Source organism: Convolutriloba macropyga, chromosome 3 (assembly GCF_964194025.1).
Source record: "Convolutriloba macropyga chromosome 3, txConMacr16.3, whole genome shotgun sequence".
NCBI classification, from domain to species: Eukaryota; Metazoa; Xenacoelomorpha; order Acoela; family Convolutidae; genus Convolutriloba; species Convolutriloba macropyga.
In genome coordinates this window covers 67,354,995-67,378,358 of record NC_134470.1, presented here as the reverse complement: position 1 = coordinate 67,378,358, position 23,364 = coordinate 67,354,995, and the positions used below count along the sequence as shown (strand labels likewise).

At 33.6% G+C, this 23,364-nt stretch overlaps 1 protein-coding gene across 2 annotated transcripts in view; it reads right to left on the bottom strand.

The window, feature by feature from the left end:
* Positions 1-11,719: 11,719 nt before the first annotated feature.
* LOC142336383 (uncharacterized) overlaps positions 11,720-23,364 on the bottom strand; it is a 547,349-nt gene continuing 535,704 nt past the window's right edge. For both annotated transcript variants that reach the window (XM_075385171.1, XM_075385170.1), the window contains exons 3-5: positions 17,251-17,390; positions 12,291-12,421; positions 11,720-12,012 (exon numbers count right to left, since the gene is read on the bottom strand). In XM_075385171.1, the coding sequence (XP_075241286.1) occupies positions 11,841-12,012; positions 12,291-12,421; positions 17,251-17,390 (443 nt within the window). In that variant the 3' untranslated portion in view covers positions 11,720-11,840. The remainder of the gene's footprint in view (positions 12,013-12,290; positions 12,422-17,250; positions 17,391-23,364) is intronic.

Genomic DNA, 23,364 nt, shown 5'->3' with positions numbered 1-23,364 from the left:
AAACAAGCAAAGCAGTCCGATTCGGTGGTAACCCTCATACAAACGGCTGAACAATCTCGAATCCCGTCACCTCCCAGACCTGACTTACAATTGGGACAAGTTTCACCACCGGATCCCAGAGTTCGATATTTCGAATATGAGCAAGAACGAGAAATGTCGGTGTGGGATGCTGAAAATGAAATTTAAATTCAAAAACTTCGTAAAACTGTCTTAAACTGCATTCATTTATTTAGTCTTGTTCCCGCTCTGCTGATCCAAATATTATGTTAATTTTACTTTGAATTCATTACAGTTCATCTTCATTTGTTAGCTTTTAATTCCTTCAGTATTCGCCCTGCGAATCCATTTATTTCTGTTTGTGCATTTAAATTATTCAGTACAATGTATTCATTTCACACACTTAAATTATGACGCGTATTCGCTTCACATTTACACAATTATTTAACAATAGTAGTACTTCTACATTTTAAGTTAAATTATGTTCGTCTCACTCAATTTCATGTTATGTGCAGTTATTAAAAAATTGTAAATACATTAAAATTTTTTTTTGTCACAAGGGAAATGTGATACATATGGATACCTAAATATATATCGAAACCTTTTATGTGTACTAAATTATTTACCCTCTATATATATAATTATATCATGTGTTTTATAAACTAAAAGTTCTGACTTCTATTTATTCACCTGTACTAATATTCCCGATAGTCTACTAAATTATTTCATATTTTGTTCATATCGATTTATTACTATTAATCATAATCTCAGTTAGTCAATCTGAATTCAAGTTACTCTGCATTTGCTCTTCATAATCCTAAGTTAATGTTAGCAGTGGATCCGCGTCGCGTTTCCAATAAACATAATTCACGCTACACAAGTAATTGTGTATTTGACCAGCACTTGCTACTCAATTCTTAAGACAAAGCATTCGCACCGCGAATCCTAACTTATTCAGTAATAAAAGATATAACATGGCCATGTTATATCTTTTATTACTGAATAAGTTAGGATTCGCGGTGCGAATGCTTTGTCTTAAGAATTGAGTAGCAAATGCTGGTCAAATACACAATTACTTGTGTAGCGTGAATTATGTTTATTGGAAACGCGACGCGGATCCACTGCTAAGATTAACTTAGGATTATGAAGAGCAAATGCAGAGTAACTTGAATTCAGATTGACTAACTGAGATTATGATTAATAGTAATAAATCGATATGAACAAAATATGAAATAATTTAGTAGACTATCGGGAATATTAGTATAGGTGAATAAATAGAAGTCATAACTTTTAGTTTATAAAACACATGATATAATTATATATATAGAGGGTAAATAATTTAGTACACATAAAAGGTTTCGATATATATTTAGGTATCCATATGTATCACATTTCCCTTGTGACAAAAAAAAATTTTTAATGTATTTACAATTTTTTAATAACTGCACATAACATGAAATTGAATGAGACGAACATAATTTAACTTAAAATGTAGAAGTACTACTATTGTTAAATAATTGTGTAAATGTGAAGCGAATACGCGTCATAATTTAAGTGTGTGAAATGAATACATTGTACTGAATAATTTAAATGCACAAACAGAAATAAATGGATTCGCAGGGCGAATACTGAAGGAATTAAAAGCTAACAAATGAAGATGAACTGTAATGAATTCAAAGTAAAATTAACATTATATTTGGATCAGCAGAGCGGGAACAAGACTAAATAAGTGAATGCAGTTTAAGACAGTTTTACGAAGTTTTTGAATTTAAATTTCATTTTCAGCATCCCACACCGACATTTCTCGTTCTTGCTCATATTCGAAATATCGAACTCTGGGATACGGTGGTGAAACTTGTCCCAATTGTAAGTCAGGTCTGGGAGGTGACGGGATTCGAGATTGTTCAGCCGTTTGTATGAGGGTTACCACCGAATCGGACTGCTTTGCTTGTTTCTTCTCTTTTTTGTTCTTGCGCTTCTTTGGTTGAGTAGAACTTGTTGAGGCTAGAGAGTTTGTAGGAGAGATGTCAGCATCTGTGAAGCCGTAGAATTGGGGTCGATTGCGCTCGCGGCCTTTTGTTTGGTCGTCCTGTGTCTGTGCGGGGGGTACTTGTGATGTAGGTGTAGGTGGGGCCGGTACAATTGAAATAAGAGGCTGGTTTTGAGTTGAGACGTCTTCTTGGATATCAGCTGTGGGAACAGTAAGGCGTCTTTTGAATTGCGGTTTATTCGGCTTGTGGACTGTTAATGCACGCGAGACATTTGAATTCACAGAGGATACTACTGATGTAGTATCACGTTGGCGATATCTGATCTTGATTTCGCCCCTCTTTTGTATCTTAAGATCGTTACTATGCTTCGCGATCTTAAACTCTGTGGTTTTCGAAACCTTTTATGTGTACTAAATTATTTACCCTCTATATATATAATTATATCATGTGTTTTATAAACTAAAAGTTATGACTTCTATTTATTCACCTATACTAATATTCCCGATAGTCTACTAAATTATTTCATATTTTGTTCATATCGATTTATTACTATTAATCATCATCTCAGTTAGTCAATCTGAATTCAAGTTACTCTGCATTTGCTCTTCATAATCCTACGTTGATCTTAGCAGTGGATCCGCGTCGCGTTTCCAATAAACATAATTCACGCTACACAAGTAATTGTGTATTTGACCAGCACTTGCTACTCAATTCTTAAGACAAAGCATTCGCACCGCGAATCCTAACTTATTCAGTAATAAAAGATATAACAAGGCCACATGGTTCGATAAGAACTTAACTCATCAAGGCATTCCCTATTTATCCAGTCCGACAAAAAGTTATGAGATGAAAAGTTGGTAAAGTAAAAAATCGGATTAAAAAAGGCCAAGAGGACCAATATTATTGCTAGAAACTTTGTTTGAAATCAAATAAGAAACGACATTTGTTTAAGAGCGATTAATAACCTTCATAGAATTACAATTAGCAAAAACAGTCTTTCATTGAATATAATAAGCAGGCAGTTTTAAATGTCATCTATTCCTTTTCTATTTTGCCCCCTCACCTTAGTTCTGGATAACAAGTCTGCTTGCACAGACTGGTTGATATCTAGCGATATTTTTTGATGATGTTTTGGCGTCATTTGGGGTAGGATAAATGAATTTTTGCAATCAATTTTCAAAAACAATAAGTTTGAAATAAGCAGAAAAAGATCGTTCAAAGTGAAAAGCAAGTACTGTTTTTGCTTACATTATATGCAAAGTGTAAATACATTCAATTTTTTTATTTGAAAACTTCACTGTATCCTTACATTGTAGATGCCGTTTGAGCAAAAATGTATACCTTAACATTTTCGATACATAAAATCCGCCATATAAAACATAGCCTGCCGATTGCCGGATCAGCTGCGAAAGAATAGACTTGCGTGACCTACAATGGAGATAGAAACCGATACAGATCTAAATTGAAAAAAAACTTCGACCCAAAAAGCTAGGTAAAAACATCCAGCGATAAATTAATGAGCTTGTTAACACTGATTCCGCAGAAGCCTTTCATTAGGGGACCTTGCTGGACAATAATTTCCTTCGAACTTATACTAATTCAAGAAAAAACAAAATTTTAAAGTGCAAAAGTCATTTTTTGAGTGAAGTGAGTCAAGTATGATCGGAATCAAATCGAGCAAATAATCTTAAAACCTTTGCTAGAGAAAAATGACCTCACGCGCGCAAACGCTGATAGTGAGATGAAGCAGTGGTTCAAAAAATTGATTTATTCAGCTTTGCTATGTGAACAAATGTGAAACGGAAAAGAGCGTCAGAGACGAAACAAAAAAACTTAGGAGGACAAGTTGTGAAATACAATCCACAGAATTGAATGAAAAGTTGAAAACTAAAATACATGACCACCAGATCAATTGAGCAATCCCAGCCAAAAAGGCAAAATCTCGAAAGTTGAGAAAATAATCAAACAAACCAAACAAAAAATAATCATTGCTAAGACTATTGAAGCTTTTACAAATATGATACAATTGAATATACTCAATAACTCTCGCATTGGCCAGTAAAGATCGTTAACTCAGAAAATGACAAAAAATTTCAAATAATTTATAAACAACTCCAAACTTTCACAAAAACGTTCTCAACTTTGTAATAATAACATCTTCAGAACCATTTTTTTTAATCTTTAGACTATCCAGTACCTCTATTTCAAGCCTTAAATAGATTCACTGGCTCATATGGATTGATGAATATGGAATATGATAATAAATTTCAGAAAATTTGAAAAAAGAATCAATTTTTATTCAAATATTGCAAAACTTCGTCAGATCGATAATTTAGAAGCCAATCCACAACCCCTAAGAGCCATGCAGTAACATACTATCAAACCCTTAAGGAAGTTGCCTAACCGCTTGGGCTTAAAACAACACAAGACAATTACTTTAGAAAAAATTGAAAATTGCAAACTTTATAAAAAATTGCAACATTTGTGACATTAAAAAATTAAATTTTTTGTTGCCACCAAAAACTATCCCTTAACCTATTATCAAACCCTAGAGGGGAATCTTTGGTCCTTGAAGCTGGAGAAACCTAAAAAATGAAAAAAAAAACAAAAAAAAACTTGAAAAACATTGCTATTTTTACAAAAAAATAGCTAGAATTTGTGATGATATTAAAATAATGAAAACCATTTTATGGCCAATATAAAATTTTCAGTAACCTATAATCAAACCCTAAATCATGTTTCCTGGTTCCTGGTGCACAAAAAACTTGAACAATGAAATTAAAATTAAAAAGTTTGAAAACGTTGTAATGTTGAAAAAGTTTGGTAAAAATCGTGATGTTGAAAATCCTTCCATTACCACTAGAAACTATGCAGTAACCTAATGTCAAACACTAGAGGAGGTTCCTTGACCCCTAAGTCTAAAAACACAAAAGGTAACAAACACTCTCAAAAAAACTTCAAACAATTGTAAAAAATAGTACAAATTTGTGTGTTTATGTTTAGAGTTTTCAAAACAAATAGCTCTGAAAATGGTCAAAGGAATTACTTATGTCTTGAAAAAGGCATCTATCAACTTTTGCAAACCCCAATTTTAGCCTGGCTTATCAAAAAATTTGAAAGATGACAAAAAAACGCAAACAATTGGAACATCTTGGGCTCAGAAACTCCTAAAATTGACCTTTAAACCTTTAATTACGGCTGTTTCAGTAGCTTCACTACTCTAAGCACTTGAAAGACTACTAGACGCGGCTAAGGGCTTCTAATGCAGATTCATACCCTCTGCGTTTTACCTGTTTATCCCGTTTTGAAAGCTCACAGTCATGAAAAAAAGTGTGGAAAAATCTTGCAAAAGCAAAAAAATATAGCAGGACAAGTCCTGTAATACAATCCAAAGAATTGAATGAGAAATTGAGAACTAATGTACCTGACCAAAAGATCAATTGAACAATCCCAGCCAAAACGGAAAAAAAGTAGTTGAGAACTACTAACACTAAACAAACACTAAACGAAAGAAAAATATTTGCCAAAACTCTTGAAGATTTTACCCTGCAGACAAAAAAACGATACAATTGAATATATTAATTATCTTTACGCGAGAGCCTTGAAAGCAATCTATTTGCCATTGAAGGTAGATATACTCGAGAAATATGGCAAAGGCTTCAAAAAAGCTGAAAAGTGTGAAATTTAAAGTTTCTAAAAATTGCTGAAAAAAATGTTCCAAGAAAGCCATTTTTCCGGAGTTCAATCCATTAACCTATCCGCAAAATTTAAAAAGGTTTCATTGGCCAGCAACAACCCTTAAACAACCATTATGACAAAAAATTTCAAATAATTTTTGAACAATTCCAAACTTTAACAAAATCTTGCTCAACTTTGTAATATTAATATCTTAATATCTTCAAAACAAATTTTAAAACCCTCAGAATATACAGTATCTCTTTTTAAAGCCTTAAGTAGACTCATTGGCTCATACAGATTGATAAATATGGAATATGATAATAAATTTCAGAGAAAATTTGAAATAAAGAAACAATTTTTATTAAAACATTGTAAAAATTTGTCATATCAAAACTTTGAAGACCATTCCATTTCACCTGGCAGCCATACAGTAACAAATTATCAAACCCTTAAGGAAGTTGCCTAGCCGCTTAGGGTAAAAACAACAGAGAAAAATTTTAGAAAAACTTGAAAATTCCGAATTTTGTCAAAAAGGTGCTAAATTTGTGACATTAAAAAACTAAAATTTCTTTCGTTGTCAGCAGACACTAACCAGTAACCTATTATCAAACCCTAGAGGAGAATCCTTGGTCCTTGAAGCAGGAGAAACTTAAAAAAGAACAAAAAAATTTTGAAAAAATTTGCAAATCTTATCAAAAAAATTGGTATAATTTGTGATATTACAATGCTGAAAACCACTTCATCGCCAAAAAAATTTTTCGGTAAACTATAATCAAACCCTTGATGAGGTTCTTGGTTCCTGTGGCTCGAAAAAAATTGAATAATGAGTATAAAATTTGAAATTTTTATCAAAAAATTGGTGAAATTCGTGATGTTGAAAATCATTCCATTAACACAAGAAACTATGCTGTAACCTTAACTCGAACCATAGAGGTTCTGGATGCCCTGGATAACTATGTCCTTGATGCCTAGGGCTGAAAAAACGCAAAAATAACAATAATTGTCAAAAAAAAATTGAAAAAAATTGTTAAAATTAGTACAAATTTGCGTGTTTAGGTTTGGAGTACCAAAACAAATTTCTCTTAAAATGTCATATAAGTAATTATGTCCTGCAAAAAAACCTTAATCAACTTTCACAAACCTCAATTTTCGACTTGTCTAACAAAAAATTTGCCAAATACGAAATAAACTTAAAAAAATTGCAACATTTTGGGCTCAAAAACTAGTAAAAATGATCTTTTAACATTGAATTGCTGCGTTCCCACTATTTTCGCCACTTTAAGCACTTGAAGGACAACTAACCGCGGCTTAGTGCCTCTAATGAAATTTGATGAGCTGTACTAGCTTATCCTGTTTTTAAAGCTCAAAGTCATGAAAAAATGTGTGAAAACATTGTACAAAAAAAAACATAGCCGGAAGAATTTTTCGGCTATGTTTTATTTTTCTCGATAGAGAAAATCGCCCATTTTTATGACTTAACAACTAGAACATCTTTTGTGAACCCCAAACCTCCACAAATGCCATATAACCTTAAGGAAGAATAGAAACGGCATTCAAAAACAAATTGAACAAAAAAACTATAAAAACTTAATGAGTTTTTTTAATAAGACAAGGAAATATAAAGCCGACAAAAATTCCTTTGCAATTAGAGCAGTGAAAACATCGCAAAACAATGGGAAAACCATAATAGGGTAAGAAATTTGTCAAAGATTTAAAAAAAACTGCAAAAAATAAGAAAATTGGTCTAAAATTTTTCAATTTTTCTGTCATTTTTCTTAAGAAAAAAATGATTTATACCAAGAAATCAATTGGCATCGGAAAGTTCCTTAACTAACAAGCTTCTATTCAAATGCCACTTAAAGCAGTAAAACAAAAAAAGGTAAAAATTCATTAAATTTCGTCTAAAAATCAGCAAAACTGATCAAAAACCTCCAAATTAGCATTAAAAATCAAATTAACTACTTGAAACCTCCAATTCCTATCAAAGCAAGCCTGAAATTAATACAATATCGTAATCAAACCTCATAACCATCAAAAGTTGCATAAAAATTGCTTTTAAAAGCCGCACGTGAACAAAATAATTCGCTCGCTTGGAGAAATTTTTTGCACACATCAATTTCTCGCTCTCTCAAAAACAGCGGTATGAACAAAAAACACTCTCTTTTCGCTCCACTCTTCACTTCTGTTCAGCACCAAAATCACTCCAAATTTATTCACGCGTTTCATTTCCCGCTTCAAAATTCACTCCAATAGAATTGATTAAAAAGGACTTCTCCAACGCTCCTCTTCAAGTCGCAAAAAGACAGCATCAATACAATCCAACTCTGTTTTTAGTACCAAAACTTATTTCTCTTAAAATGTCATATAAGTAATTATGTCCTGAAAAAACCTTAATCAACTTTCACAAGCCTCAATTTTCGACTTGTCTAACAAAAAATTTGCCAAATACGAAATTAACTTGAAAAAATTGCAACATTTTGGGCTCAAAAACTCGTAAAAATGATCTTTTAACATTGAATGACAGCGTTCCCACTATTTTCGCCACTTTAAGCACTTAAAGGACAACTAACCGCGGCTTAGTGCCTCTAAAGAGATTTGATGAGCTTTACTAGCTTATCCTGTTTTTAAAGCTCAAAGTCATGAAAAAATGTGTGAAAACATTGTACAAAAATAAAACATAGCCGGAAGAATTTTTCGGCTATGTTTTATTTTTCTCGATGAAGAAAATTGCCAATTTTTATGACTTAACAATTAGAACATCTATTGTGAACCCCAAACCTCCACAAATGCCATAAAACCTTAAGGAAGAATAGAAACGGCATTCAAAAACAAATTGAATTTTTTAATAAGACAAGGAAATATAAAGCCGACAAAAATTCCTTTGCAATTAGAGCAGTAAAAACATCGCAAAACAATGGGCAAGTCATGATAGGGTGAGAAATTTGTCAAAGACTTGAAAAAAACAGCAAAAAATAAGAAAATTGGTCTAAAAATTTTCAATTTTTCTGTCATTTTTCTTAAGAAAAAGATGATTTATACCAACAAATCAATTGGCATCGGAAAGTTCCTTAACTAACAAGCTTCTATTCAAATGCCACTTAAAGCAGTAAAACAAAAAAAGGTAAAAATTCATTAAATTTCGTCTAAAAATCAGCAAAACTGATCAAAAACCTCCAAATTAGCATTAAAAATCAAATTAACTACTTGAAACCTTCAATTCCTATCAAAGCAAGCCTGAAATTAATACAATATCGTAATCGAACCCCATAACCATCGAAAGTTGTATAAAAATTGCTTTTAAAAGCCGCACGTGAACAAAATAATTCGCTCGCTTGGAGAAATTTTTTGCACACATCAATTTCTCGCTATGACAAACAGCGGTATGAACAAAAAACACTCTCTTTTCCCTCCGCTCTTCACTTCTTTTCAGCACCAAAATCACTCCAAATTTATTCACGCGCTTCATTTCCCGCTTCAATATTCACTCCAATAGAATTGATTACAAAGGACTTCTCCAACGCTCCTCTTCAAGTCGCAAAAAGACAGCACCAATAAAATCCAACTCTGTTTTTAGTACCAAAACATATTTCTCTTAAAATGTCATATAAGTAATTATGTCCTGCAAAAAAACCTTAACCAACTTTCACAAACCTCAATTTTCGACTCGTCTAACAAAAAATTTGCCAAATACGAAATAAACTTAAAAAAATTGCAACATTTTGGGCTCAAAAACTCGTAAAAATGATCTTTTAATATTGAATTACAGCGTTCCCACTATTTTCGCCATTTTAAGCACTTGAAGGACAACTAACCGCGGCTTAGTGCCTCTAAAGATATTTGATGAGCTTTACTAGCTTATCCTGTTTTTAAAGCTCAAAGTCATGAAAAAATGTGTGAAAACATTGTACAAAAATAAAACATAGCCGGAAGAATTTTTCGGCTATGTTTTATTTTTCTCGATGGAGAAAATTGCCCATTTTTATGACTTAACAACTAGAACATCTATTGTGAACCCCAAACCTCCACAAATGCCATAAAACCTTAAGGAAGAATAGAAACGGCATTCAAAAACAAATTGAACAAAAAAACTATAAAAACTTAATGAGTTTTTTTTTTAATAAGACAAGGAAATATAAAGCCGAATAAAATTCCTTTGCAATTAAAGCAATGAAAACATCGCAAAACAATGGGCAAGTCATAATAGGGTAAGAAATTTGTCAAAGATTTAAAAAAAACTGCAAAAAATAAGAAAATTGGTCTAAAATTTTTCAATTTTTCTGTCATTTTTCTTAAGAAAAAAATGATTTATACCAACAAATCAATTGGCATCAGAAAATTCCTTAACTAACAAGCTTCTATTCAAATGCCACTTAAAGCAGTAAAACAAAAAAACAGGTAAAAATTCATTAAATTTCGTCTAAAAATCAGCAAAACTGATCAAAAACCTCCAAATTAGCATTAAAAATCAAATTAACTACTTGAAACCTTCAATTCCCATCAAAGCAAGCCTGAAATTAATACAATATCGTAATCAAACCTCATAACCATCAAAAGTTGCATAAAAATTGCTTTTAAAAGCCGCACGTGAACAAAATAATTCGCTTGCTTGGAGAAATTTTTTGCACACATCAATTTCTCGCTCTCTCAAAAACAGCGGTATGAACAAAAAACACTCTCTTTTCGCTCCGCTCTTCACTTTTGTTCAGCACCAAAATCACTCCAAATTTTTTCACGCGTTTCATTTCCCGCTTCAAAATTCACTCCAATAGAATTGATTAAAAAGGACTTCTCCAACGCTCCTCTTCAAGTCGCAAAAAGACAGCACCAATACAATCCAACTCTTGGATTGTAAAAAACAGAGCACCAATACAATCCAATTCTTGGATTGTAAAAAACCAAGAGCACCGCAATAGAGCTCCAATCAGCTCACAGCTTTGCGGCTATAAATAAAAAAAAACATAAGAACATACGTTGTTTAGTGTGTTTAGTTGACGAAGTTTAGTTTATTATACGAATTTATTACATATTGCCTCTATGTTTCAGCTTTATTTCTAAAAAAATCGAATAAAAACAAACCAACTCGTCAGACAAATGGCTCTCAAACTACAGGCGGGGCTATTCAGAGAGGGTTTGGCCTAGAAAAAGTTTATGATTGCTTAAAAGTCTGACCAGAGAGGAGTCCGAACCTCGCTCTCCAGCTCATTAACCAGGTATCACGTCTACCAGGGCCTTGCGGCATTCTATATTACCATCTGTCTTCTCAGCAACAGCTTAATTTCTGAATGAAATCAATTTAGATCGAGCAAAGACAACAACGCCAATCGTGAAAAGTCGCTCGAAAGTGAAATGGAAAGAATGTTCTCAAAGAATAGCGAAAAACGCCCAAGGGAAAAAATTTGCAATAAAAAATTTACGTGCATTTGCAAAAAATTGCTTCGAAATCGTTCGAGAGCAATTAAACATTTCCAGCTGTTAAGTTATTAATCTTAATTCTGTGCAAAGAACTATTCGTTTGAAATGACAATGGCATGGTGAGATAACTAATTTGTTACATCATGGTTCTGCTGAATAGCTCAGAAGTAAATAAGATCCTGTTAGAACTGTTCAATTGAGTTGAATACTGTTCAATTCCGAAAATAAGAACGAGTGAAAAACTACCGCGAAATTGAAGAGCTGCGAATCTCACACAGTGGACTCTAGCCGAATAGAACTTCATTTTAGAGCAATCAAAGGATCAATTCAGTTAGTGAAATGCGAGCCGTGAACTCCAGGGCTCCATCCCAGGGACTGTCTACAAACATAGCCGACTACCGTCATTCGCATTGTTCTCAAAGGCTAAGCGCGAATGTTAAATATGCCGTACTTTTTTTAGCCTGGCAGGGGGCATAATGTTATGTTTTAAAAGGATGACATTGCAGCTGATTATTTATAACTACTAAGATTTAGAATGGAAAACCAATTTTGGCGCACTTTTGTTTGGGCTTTTGGAGTAAAAGAAAGACATAGGACAATTTAATTGCTAAAAACTTCCGTTTGAGAGCGATTAAAACTGCTTACTCTAAAATTTCTATTCAAGCCCAGACTAAGTATTTACAAAATTGAGATGAAATCAGTTAAGCTTTCGAAAGTCTTCAATTATAACAAATGTCAGCGTCCTTTTATAATTTCAGTTTTCTATTTCTCATTCGAAGTGGTTTCAATGTTTTCGGGATCAATTTGTCTGACATTGGTGAGTGAGATTTCTGGCTCCATAGCGAGTGAATCTTCTATCTCTTTCTGTCTCTTTATGTTGCGGTAGTGCTCCTCCAAAATGTACGTATACTTTGAATCCATGATGCCGAAGAACCTGAAACCAACAAAATTAAATAAAAAATTTGAAAGCTTTAGAGATGGCCGCATATTCTCGAGTATTCCAGTTATGAATTTAATTCTTAATTTTGCGTTCAGATTTCTTGCCGTCATATTAGCGTTGCCGTAGATTGTAGCAATCAACCAAAGAAAAATAGGCGGTTTTAATACAATCTATTGAGCTTTGAGCGTATAAATTTAAATCACCGAGCAACGAATTTCAATGTTTCCCGTCGTCATTTCCAAGTCATTAGTGTTTAGCAGGAGATTAATAACCTGGCCAGTTTCTCGCCGAGGTACTCGCAGACGATGATGATGTTGACGAATATGAAGATAGAGTAGAAGAATATCCACTTGGGCCAACTGCACTCGGAGGGAACCATCCCCTCTGTCCACTTGCTCACACTCTGCTCAACAAACATCACATGTTCACACTCCCAAAAAACTACAGACATGCGTAACAACTGAATAATATCGCACAATTTCCTATCAACAATAGCTGGTGTCTCTTTTAGAAAAACAGATACAACGAAAGCATATGTACATCTTAAATTTCAAATAAGATTTCTTATCATTTCATTTGATATGAATGAACATTAAAACTCAATTAATAAAAAAAGACAACACTGAATTTCCATCTGGTTTTAATATAGAATAAAAAAATACAGGCAGTGTACAAGTAATTGACAAAAAGTAATTTTTAATCGCGTTTAAAATCTTTCCATGATGGTAAGTTATTGATGCCACACTTGGGTTCGTTAGAAATAACTATGATAAGAAGTATTGTTCCAAGAATTCCTGTGCTTTATGTCAATTATTTTTTTTACAGATTTTGGGAATATTTTTATTCATTAAAAACTTGTTAACTTATTGTAGCTCTTTTGAACAAGTAGTTTTCTAAATATTTCCATTGAGTTTTGTTGGAGTATACCATCTAGTAAGTATGTTGTGATCATAAGATGGAACTTGAAATGATAGCTCAATATAAGACACCGGTTGGCTCAGTGGAGAGCACAGGATTGCCATCAATTGAGAGATTGTAAGGTCGCAATCCACAAAGGTCCCAAACTTAATTCTCACTATAATGGTGTTGACATAGAATCAACATAACCAGCAAAGAGCTTCTCTAATAAGTTTTTATTCTAAAAATTGTAACATTTGATGCAAACTAACTTCTGGTCAAGAAAAGTCTGATGGGCAAAATTTTGTATTTTAGTTTCAAAACCAGAGAACTATTTTTATTAATGAAAACAAGCTTTTACTTAATATATGAGTATAAATTTAGTTCAATAAAAATACCTCTTACCGAATTATTAAAGAGAACCATTGAACGAAATTCGATTACTTATAGAGCCACAAAGTAATACAATATACTAAAACATATAGTGAGTTCCCCTGAATGTTACTGAATTCAATCTTACTCAAAATTATCATAATTTAAAAAATCTTTACATTCTGCAGAGCAGTGAAACTTTTTAATTTATAATTATTGGAAATCGCTTTACCCTTGGTTGCATGCTAGAGGACTAACAAAATATACTCCTGATTTTGGCCCAAAATTTTGACCCCTTTAGCGCCCTCTGGAGATGAGATATCACAATTTTTCAAATTTTGGAAAAAAACTTGACAAATTTTCAGTGGGAAAACATTATTTCTCTACAATTTTCCTTCCTTGCTTCAATGGTGTAGTAATGGCAGAATGCAAGAGACTAGTTGTGTCCATCAGTCTAATCTTCACTTCAATAATTTAAAACTAAAAATAAGTAGAAAATTTTGCGTTTCTCTATTTTATTAAATTTTGGGAGTGTTTGCTGTCGTTAATTAATAGTTCTTAGGGTAGGCATTGTGAGGGCCCTGTAGCCCCGTTCCCTATCATTTTCGAGTCTCCCTCTGTGCTGATATATTGATATATTAATTATATTGATTTAACATTTAGATTCGGATAAATGTTTTTATTAATAATCAGATTGTTGATTCTATTCAAAAGAACTGCTGATTTCCTATTTTGTAGTTATGAACTCGAGATTTTAAGATAATACAACAACTTGTTCCTTTTTATCCTCCCAAGATCAAAATTTGGTTACAATAGTATGTATGAACAAACGAATGCGTGTTTTTCCATTGACAATTCTTTAATACTTAAGCTTAGACATGTATCAATGATTAAGTTAAACCACGTATCACGTTATTACAAAATACTCCAAACAAATGAACGAACAAGCCACGTCAAATAAGGTAAAAAATGACAGTTGCTGAGCGGTTTTCGAAGTTCTCAACTGTGATAAAATGGTCGGGGATTAAGCAAGAGACGACGAAAAGATAAACATACCCTGAGTACTGTCTGACTGTTCAAGAAAGAATTAAAAACTTATTGAAAGAATGAAAAATGGTTGCATGCGGCCAAAAACACTTAAAATCCCATTAATTTATTGAATTCAGGAACGGAGCTTAGTCCCATTAGGAAACTTTGAACTAACTTCCAAGCACCAGTTTGAAGGACAAACTAGTTTTTAAAATGTCCTAACTTTTGACCTCTCTTCGACATTTTCGCGGTATCTACAAAAAATTTTCAGTTAAATGTGACGATTCAAAATTGCATTTTGAAACATTAAAAAATTGAATTAGGTACAAATATGCTATATATTTTTCCAAAAAAAAACAAATTCGTGTTCGCTGAAAATATTTGTATAAATAGAGTGAATAAAACAATCGAAGAGTTAAAATCATTGCGCACTGTCAACATAAAACCGTATCCCTAATTATGAAATTGGGAAAACGCTTAAACTTTCTATTAGTCAATATGTTAACATAGCCGGAAAAAAAGCCGCCGCTGACGAAAATTGGGATTGAAAAAGAAAAAAGAGATAGAAATTGACCGCATTTTTTTCAAAATTTTCAAAAAGTGTTCTTCTAATTCAGTTTCCAGTTTCAGTTACATTTTAAAAGCATACTCAATTCAGTTTCTAAATTGAAAGCTATTAAGCTGAAGACTAATATCAGCTAACAATCGCTCTAATGAACTTTGATAACCTAATGCACTTTGAATTACTGACCGGGTTTTATTGGTTCATCTCGTTTCGATTTTTTTATTTTGCTCTTTTGACTTTGACCGTATTCACTAAGTTGCGTACTTCAATGCGTGAAAGAATTTAAAATCCATTCAGTTGAAACAGTGAGTGAGGTAGGTCAGAAGTCAAGCGTGAAAATCTTGACTCATGTAAAACTAAAAATGTGATCAAAAGGTAACGCGAAGTAAAAAAAACAACAAAGCAGAAGTCGAGACACAAGTCAAAGAATTTTCATTGGATAAACAAAAAACTAGACCAAGAAACGAATATGAAAGGATTGGGAAAATCACTCAACAATTCGATAAAAAATTCGATAAAAAAAATTGTTATAAAAGTCAAAATGCTGCATGTGAACAAAAAACTACTAGGGAGAAAACGAATTTTTGATCAAACACTTTTTTTTGAAAAATACGCCTCAGAGCCATTAGCTTCTTCGCTCCACTTCCTGTTTCGGCGTGACCAACATCATCACTCCGATTTGACTTCAAAAATCATGAAAATGTGTAAACAGATCTTAAAAAGACAGCGCTCCAATACAATTCATATTCCTTGAATTGTAAAAAGGAGAGCGCCTATATAACATCCGTTGAGAGGCTGACGACGGCTATTAATAACTCTCATTTAAAAATATTCTGCTATCTATTTACTCTTTGAGTTCACATTGTAAAAGGTACTTTCAAAGAGAATGTCCATCGCCCCCGTTAGCTGTCCTTATATGTACTCTATATTTCCTTCTTTCTATTTTTCTCTTTCAATAACGCAAAGAGCGGCAGGATTAGTCATTGTAGTTTTTACACCCAATTTTGAAATCACACATTATCAAAAAAAACGACTGGCGTCGTACGAATTGCTCTCGAATGACTGTCGGAGCTCAATTATATAATAGCCGGCAATAAATAACATAACCGACTAAACGTCGGAAGAATTGCTCTCGAACGACTAGTGGGAGCTCTAATCAATTGCAGCCTGCTTCAGTCGGGGGGGGGGGGGTAGGGAGGGAAGGGGAGCCTAAATGGGACTAAGAAGTTCAATAGTTGGCTTCAAATAACCACAGAGGTTAACATATACCACTATTAAGATTTAAAGTAAAAAATGCCACCGGTTTCGGCGCACTTTTCAGTTGACTTTTAGTATTAAATTGTCGCCAATTGAGTTCAGCGGCTTGAACTTGTTATTGAGAGAGAATTTTAGATCACGCGAAAGTCAAGGGCGTAAAAGTCACTCGAAAAGTCAAAATTGTCAAGTGAAATTTTTGCATAAAAAAAGACAGACACGTTTACAATAATTGCTATAAACTTCGTTCAAGGGCAATTAATAATATATAAGTCCATAAATTATGCAATTAGAGTTAGGCATAGACCATTACATCGAGTAAAGCCGACTAACGTCGGGAAAATTGGTCTCAAACGACTGGCGAGCAGTTGGGTTCGTCAGTAGCTGCAGTTTATGGAAGCTAGTTTAAGGTGTTTAGCTTAATTGAAGGGGGCGTCAGGTGGGGGTAGGCGGTGAGCGAGGCGGCGCGCGGAAGAGTAGCGCGGGGGGCCAAGTCTGCTGTGTTACGGTTGGAATGAGGTGGAGGGGCTGGGCAGTGGGGGGAGTGAAGTGACGGTGTCAAACTACCCTTCACAATATGAGATTATGTCTCCTAAACAGGTTCAGAGAATAGCATACTTATAAACCAGAAGCCTCTAAGAGAAGTTAATGCCCTCCAGCCGGTACCTGCTTATCCCGTTTTTGCGGACGAGAAGTCGAAAGAGTCAGACGAAAAATCGGTCAAGCCAAAAATAGCATTAAAAAGACCACAGAACTAATATCATAGCCACAAACTTCATTTAAGCGCAATAATTCATTACAATAAAAAAATAAAACCAATTTTTGCGCATTTGGCTTTTGATTTTTATAGTCGCGATTTGCCGCCAATGAGCTACTCAAAATTGTCAATAAGAGCAATTCAGCTCACGCAAAACTCAAAAAGGGGCGAAGAAGTTGAATTTTTCAAGCAAATATTTTGCAAAAAGACAAGACTACTAATTGCTTCACTTCATTCGAGAGCTATTCATAAATGATGTTCATACTGTACTGATAGGCAATATTTCCATATGCATTTAAACAAAAACTACAGGAACAGCCTGGGGCAGACAGATCTACTGCGCTGAACTTGAACTGACCTTAGAGAGAGGTTCGTCAAACTCATCGAATAGCTTGCCGACCTCGTCCTCGGTAATGACTCCATCTCGGCAGTAGATTAGTCGCGGCTCCCTCTTCTTTGTCTTCAATCCCTCACCACAATCAGGACAAGTGGCGTCATCTGAAACAATAAGATTCTCTTGAAAAGTCAAATGCATCAACCAAATATCCCTGTTAAAGGGAGGATACTGATTTAGGTTGTGAAGGCGGACAGTCTTTTGCAAGCGTTTATCTGCATATTTTTTCACGTATCAGCTCAGAGTCTAAGAGAAATGAGAGAAACTGTTTGAGAGCTTCAGCTAAACCCAACAAAAACTCTGAAAACACGTAAAAACCCCATTTGGAAAACTAGAATTGAGCTATTTTATCATGCTACAGTACTAAAACAAACAAAAAATGGCGACAACAGATTTATTACAATGTAATTGGCCAACAACCTAAAACCAAACGTTTACGACGGACAAATTTCTCGAGACATTTCAAGACTGGATAGGGGTTGGGCTTTGGTAGTAGGTAGCTGGTCTCACTAGTTAAGAACTTGCGGGAGAGTGTGTGGTCTAAATATACCTCGATTACCCTTCGCAGTAAAAATTCATGCATTCTGGTAAAAAGCAAAAAACTGTATGGAGGGAGGGAAAGATGGGAAAAAAGGTGACGAGGGAGCGACTTTTCAGAAAATAGAGAGGGGGATCAAAACCTTAGAAATGGCCTTCCATGCCAAGATTTTATCTGGAGGGACCACCCACTTTATCCCATTTCCCCGCAAATGGGTCGCTCCAGTTTATCCCATTTTGGAAGTCGAAAAATCAAACGGCCAGGCAAAAATCCAACAGGGCCAAATTGTTGCTACTACCTTTGTCCAAGAGCAATTATTATACACTGACGAAATAACCCCCCTCCCCAATAAATTTTATACATAAAATGGAAAAGCTTTTTAAAAAATACATTGTAATTCAAGTGAAATGACAGTCCATTTCAAACTTTAAACGCCTCGCAGATAAAATCTCCATGATTTATAACAAATCAAAGGAAAATATTCCAATTTTTTTTTTAAAAAAAATCATAATTGCCATGACGCAAAGGAAATCTTGAAGTAACACTTCTTTCATTTATTTTTAACGAACCCAAGAGTAAAGAATGAAAGAAAGAGAGAAAGAAAGAATCAATTTCTCCAAATAAGCATAATATGGGATTACGAGAAATATAAACATTGCGATGGAGGGGACAGTCAAAGAGGATATTCACACCTTCTTTTCAGACTGCCCTTGAATCAAAAAATTTATATCAGAACTGTTTATATCATTGCTATATCTCATTTTTGCAATCTTATTCGGTAATGTCACAGTGAATAAGTACCCTAGATCGTAATAATCAGATTTACAAAGAAACAAATTAGACTTCAAAGATAAACCTTGCTAATTCGTGGTTAAGAAACACCAAGTAAGAATCTTTTAAATTATGACAAAAACTTGAAACTTCTTTTGCAGTCAAACCTTTAAAATCGCTAGGTATTATTTCAACTGACTTCAATTTATTGTCTCGTTTAATACAGTGAAACTTGGTTGAATAACGTTCTATTTGTCTTTTGCACAAGAAAACTTTCAGTAAAATAGCTGCTTTTTGCCTTGTTTCTTTTTCTGTGATGTAAGAATCGAAGAGTTCATTGCAAAAACTCTCGCTAAGAATATTGCTTAGTGACTTTAAGATCAATTTGAAAAACTCTGAATTTGATATAAATATCGTAAACTGATAAAATAGAGTTTTTATGAAAGATGCTTTCACAAGTCTCAACTCTTTTTCAAAAATGAATGAATTTTAAAAATTTCTTTTGCATAAGATAAATAGGAAGAAGTGAAGAATAACTGCAGCAATCATACACTAAAATTCAGTATTAAAAAGTAGAATTAACATTTGATTTACAATATTATATTTATTATCTCCTTGGCACAAAATGTCTATTTTGTAACTATATTACAATGCTTGCTCAAAATTTTACATGTTTCTTCGATGTGGCTAGCAAAAGATAACGATGAGTCGACAAAAACAGCGAGGTATTTACAAATTGACTGTTTTTTTATTATCAATGAATTCAAAACAAAAGATGTACTGTTGCTCAACGAGTTAGTTGCGTTGATGTTCATCTGCAATGTTTCACTTACATTAACAATCTATTGGAGCTTAGCCACTCATCTTGTTTTAAGAGGTCCTGTTCGACATCATTTGTTCGCACTTGTACAGCTGTCAAATTGGTATCGTTAGCTAAGAGAATAACCTCAGGCTTTCTGCACGCTAAAGGTAAATCATTTATATAGGTAAAAAGAAGAGGACCAAGAATCGATCCCCGAGAAACACCAATCTTTGTTTGCTCCCAATATCAGAACATACCATTTAAATATACACGTTTTATTGCGTTTTGAAGATAAGATTCCAACCACTTTAAAGCATTTCCCCGAATTCCATAGCATTCTACATTTCGAAGCATCAAACTATGATCAATTGTTTCAAAAGCTTTCCTTAGATATAAGAAGAAGTGTGCACAGTACTATTATTCAATTGACACCTCAATTTATCTAAGTGAACACAGCAAGTGCATCAACTATACAGTGTTTGTCCCGAAAACCAAACTGTTTGTTATAGAAGAGTAAATTTTTCTAAGTAAGCAAAAACGCGGCTAAACATTGCCCTTTCAAAAACTTTGCTCGACAAGATAAGTAGTGAAATGGACCTGTAGTTATTTTCATCCAAATTAGATCCAGATTTTTAAAGCGGAAAAACATTTGCTCTTGATAATTGTGTAGGACATGTACCATCTTCGAATGAATAAATGATTAGAAAAGTTAGATAATGGATAGTTTCTGCTATCGATAATTTAACTAAAATGTTACTAAGTTTTCATCAGTGGACGATATATCATCAAGACCACTTATTAATGTTTCAATCTCCTAGTTTGTTGTTCGGTGTATAAAATTGAGTGTTGAAGCCTATTTACAAAAGACGCATTTTTAACTGCCAGGTGCTTGCTTATGTCGCAACCAACGTTGGCATAAAAACTTTTATAAAGCCATTGCCCTATCGAGGGCTGTTGGCTGATTCAAGTCTTTTGCAACTGTTTCCAGTAATGGCACTTGTGAATTACTGAGAACCGTGAAATTCAATTCAATTAACAATTTATAAACCTGCCTTTTGTTACCAATACAAGATCTGAATTTGTTAAGATTAAAATATTTTTTCTAATTCGAAACGTTTTCCCAAAGACATAAACTTTTCTAGCATAGCACTATTGTTCATGTTCTTTTTCCAGTTCCGATGTTGCATTTTTCTTTTTGTTCTTGGGTTATTAATTATGTTGTTCCACCATTTTTGTTCTTGTCGAACTCACTTTATGTGCTTGTTTTATTGGAAATTTCAAATGAGTTACTGAAGATGTCAAAAGCTAGAGATGTGTTAAGCGAACGCACTATTTTCTCTCTATATTCACTCATTTCTTTGTTAAGCTCGACTAAGTGCTTTTTTTACTAATACTGGGTTTTTGACTAAAGCAGCGTCCCTGAAAATGGTCCAATTTAGCCGAATGGGATAGTGATCGCGAAACTTTGGAAATGATAAAGCATGACGCTGTATTCTGGGTTACGCACGTTGGTTCGCAATCTTCCAAAACAAAATTTTTGGCGGCCATTACACTTTGATCGTTACTTACTAAATGCATTTGTCGATTAAGATCAACATCGAAAAAACCACAAACTATGAAGGGTAACAATTTTTGACTCCGAAAACCCCATCATCATGAAAAATTTCAAATTTGAACAAAAACATATTTTTTGCGTTGTCAATAACTTATACACTGCCTCTGTTTTCTATATGATAAAAATAGCTGGAAACTCAGCGCTCTTTTTTATTTCTTTAATCAGTACTTCGAAGTAAGGTCTGACTATTATCAGTTATTTATGAGGTCATTTAATTAACTGCATTACCAAGAAGCGAGCAAGAAATGATAATCCGAGAATCAAAACGAAAATATAAACCGACTACTATCGGAGGATTTTCTCCGGAACGACAGGCACAGCAAATCAATTTATAGAGGATGGGGTTGAGCTTTCAAACAGTCAAAAACAGCCTAGAAAGTTTATGCTGCAAAGATTTTGACTCGCGAGTGGCTCGAATCAAGGGTCTCAAGCGCCAAGCTCCGACCTTATCCACCAAGTTATTCCGGCATTAAATTATCTGTGAGAACGCAACCTTGTATCACCGCTTACTATCACCAGCAAGTCAAGCATGAATAATTGACTCGAGAAGTGAAAGAATAATCTGGAAGAAAACGGCCAAGCAAAAATTTTGCAGAAAAAAGACTCATGTTAACAATAATTTCCTCAAATTTTACTAAAGAGCAATGAAAACATAGCTGGCAGATTGCCAGAAAATAGCCGCAATAGATTCGTAGATCGACAGTCTAAAAAAAACAGTAAAAAAGACAGACCAAAAAAGTCGTCTTTGATTCAAGGCTGATATGTTATATTTTGATTAAAAATCTGTATAAGTTTTTGCTACCTCTATTAGCTGCTCTCAAATAACCTTTATTTAGAGTGACTTACACATTTGACCTTATCTCTTTGAATTAAAGTAAACAAAAGTCAATTTCGAAGTGAGGAAGTCATTTTTGAGAGTGAGGTAAGTCAAGTGTGAACAAAAATTTAATCACGCGCATGAACAAAAAAACTCGCTCCACTAAGAGCGAAAAATGACGTCACACATGCAATTCAGTTGAAATTGCATGAACGAATGAACAAAAAGTGGCTGTGACGTCATATGGTCGTAACAAAAATCATGACGACGAAATAAAAAACATAGCAGGACAAGTCCTGACGTACAATTCAAAGAATTTTAATTGACTAAACAGAAAACTAGACCTAGAATGGACTATGAATGGATTGGAAAACCCATTTAGAAAAAAAATCCGATTTAAAAAAACCGAAAAAACAGTAAAAATCAAAGTCAAATTGCCGCATGTGAACAAAAAACCACTAGCGAGAAAGCGAATTTTTGTTCAAACACCGTTTTCTCACTCTACTTTAAAATTGGAGCCAAAAAAATCACGCCGCAAAACCACTCGCTTTTTCGCACCACTTCCTGTCTCGGCGTGACCAAAATCACTACTCCAATTTGACTTCAAAAATCATGAAAATGTGTGAACAGATCTTAAAAAAAACATAGCCTGAAGAATTCCGGAAACGACTCGAAGGAGAAAATTGCCCATCTTTGTGACTAAACAAATATTGTGAACCCTGAACCTCCTTAAATGCCATAGAAAAATTGAGGAAGAATAGAAACGGCATTCAAAAACAAATTGAACAAAAAAAACTATAAAAACTTAATTTTTTTTAACTTGAGTTTTTTTAATAGTACAAGGAAACATAAAGCCGAATAAAGTTCCTTTACAATTAGAGCAATGACAAGCTCGCAAAACAACGGGCAAATCATAAAAGGCTAAGAAACTTGTCTAAGATTTAAAAAAAGAGAAAACCTTCAAAAAATAAGAAAGATGGTTTTAAAATTTCTCAATTTTTCTGTCAATTTTCCTCAGAAAAAAATGAGTTATACCAAGAGAACTTCAGTCAAATGGTATCTGAATATTTCTTAATAAGCTTTTATCCAAATCCCACTTAAAGCATTAAAACAAAAAAAAAACAGGCAAAAAATCATTAAATTCCGTCTAAAAATCAGCAAATCAGATTAAAAATCTACAAATTAGCATTAAACTCAAACTTACTATACTTTTGGCTACACAACTAGGACAACTATTGTGAACCCTGAACCTCCAAAATCGCTATAAAAATTTAAGCCAGAATAGAAACGGCATTCAAAAACAAATTGAAAAAAATTATAAAAACTTAATTTTTTTTAACTTGATATTTTTAATAGTACAAGGAAACATAAAGCCGAGTAAAATTCCTTTCCAATTAGGGCAATGGAAAACTCACAAAACAATGGACAAGTCATAATAGGCTAAGAAAAAAGAGAAACTGCAAAAAAATAAGAAAAATGGTTTAAAATTTCTCAATGTTTCTGTCAATTTTCCGCAGAAAAGAATGATTTACACC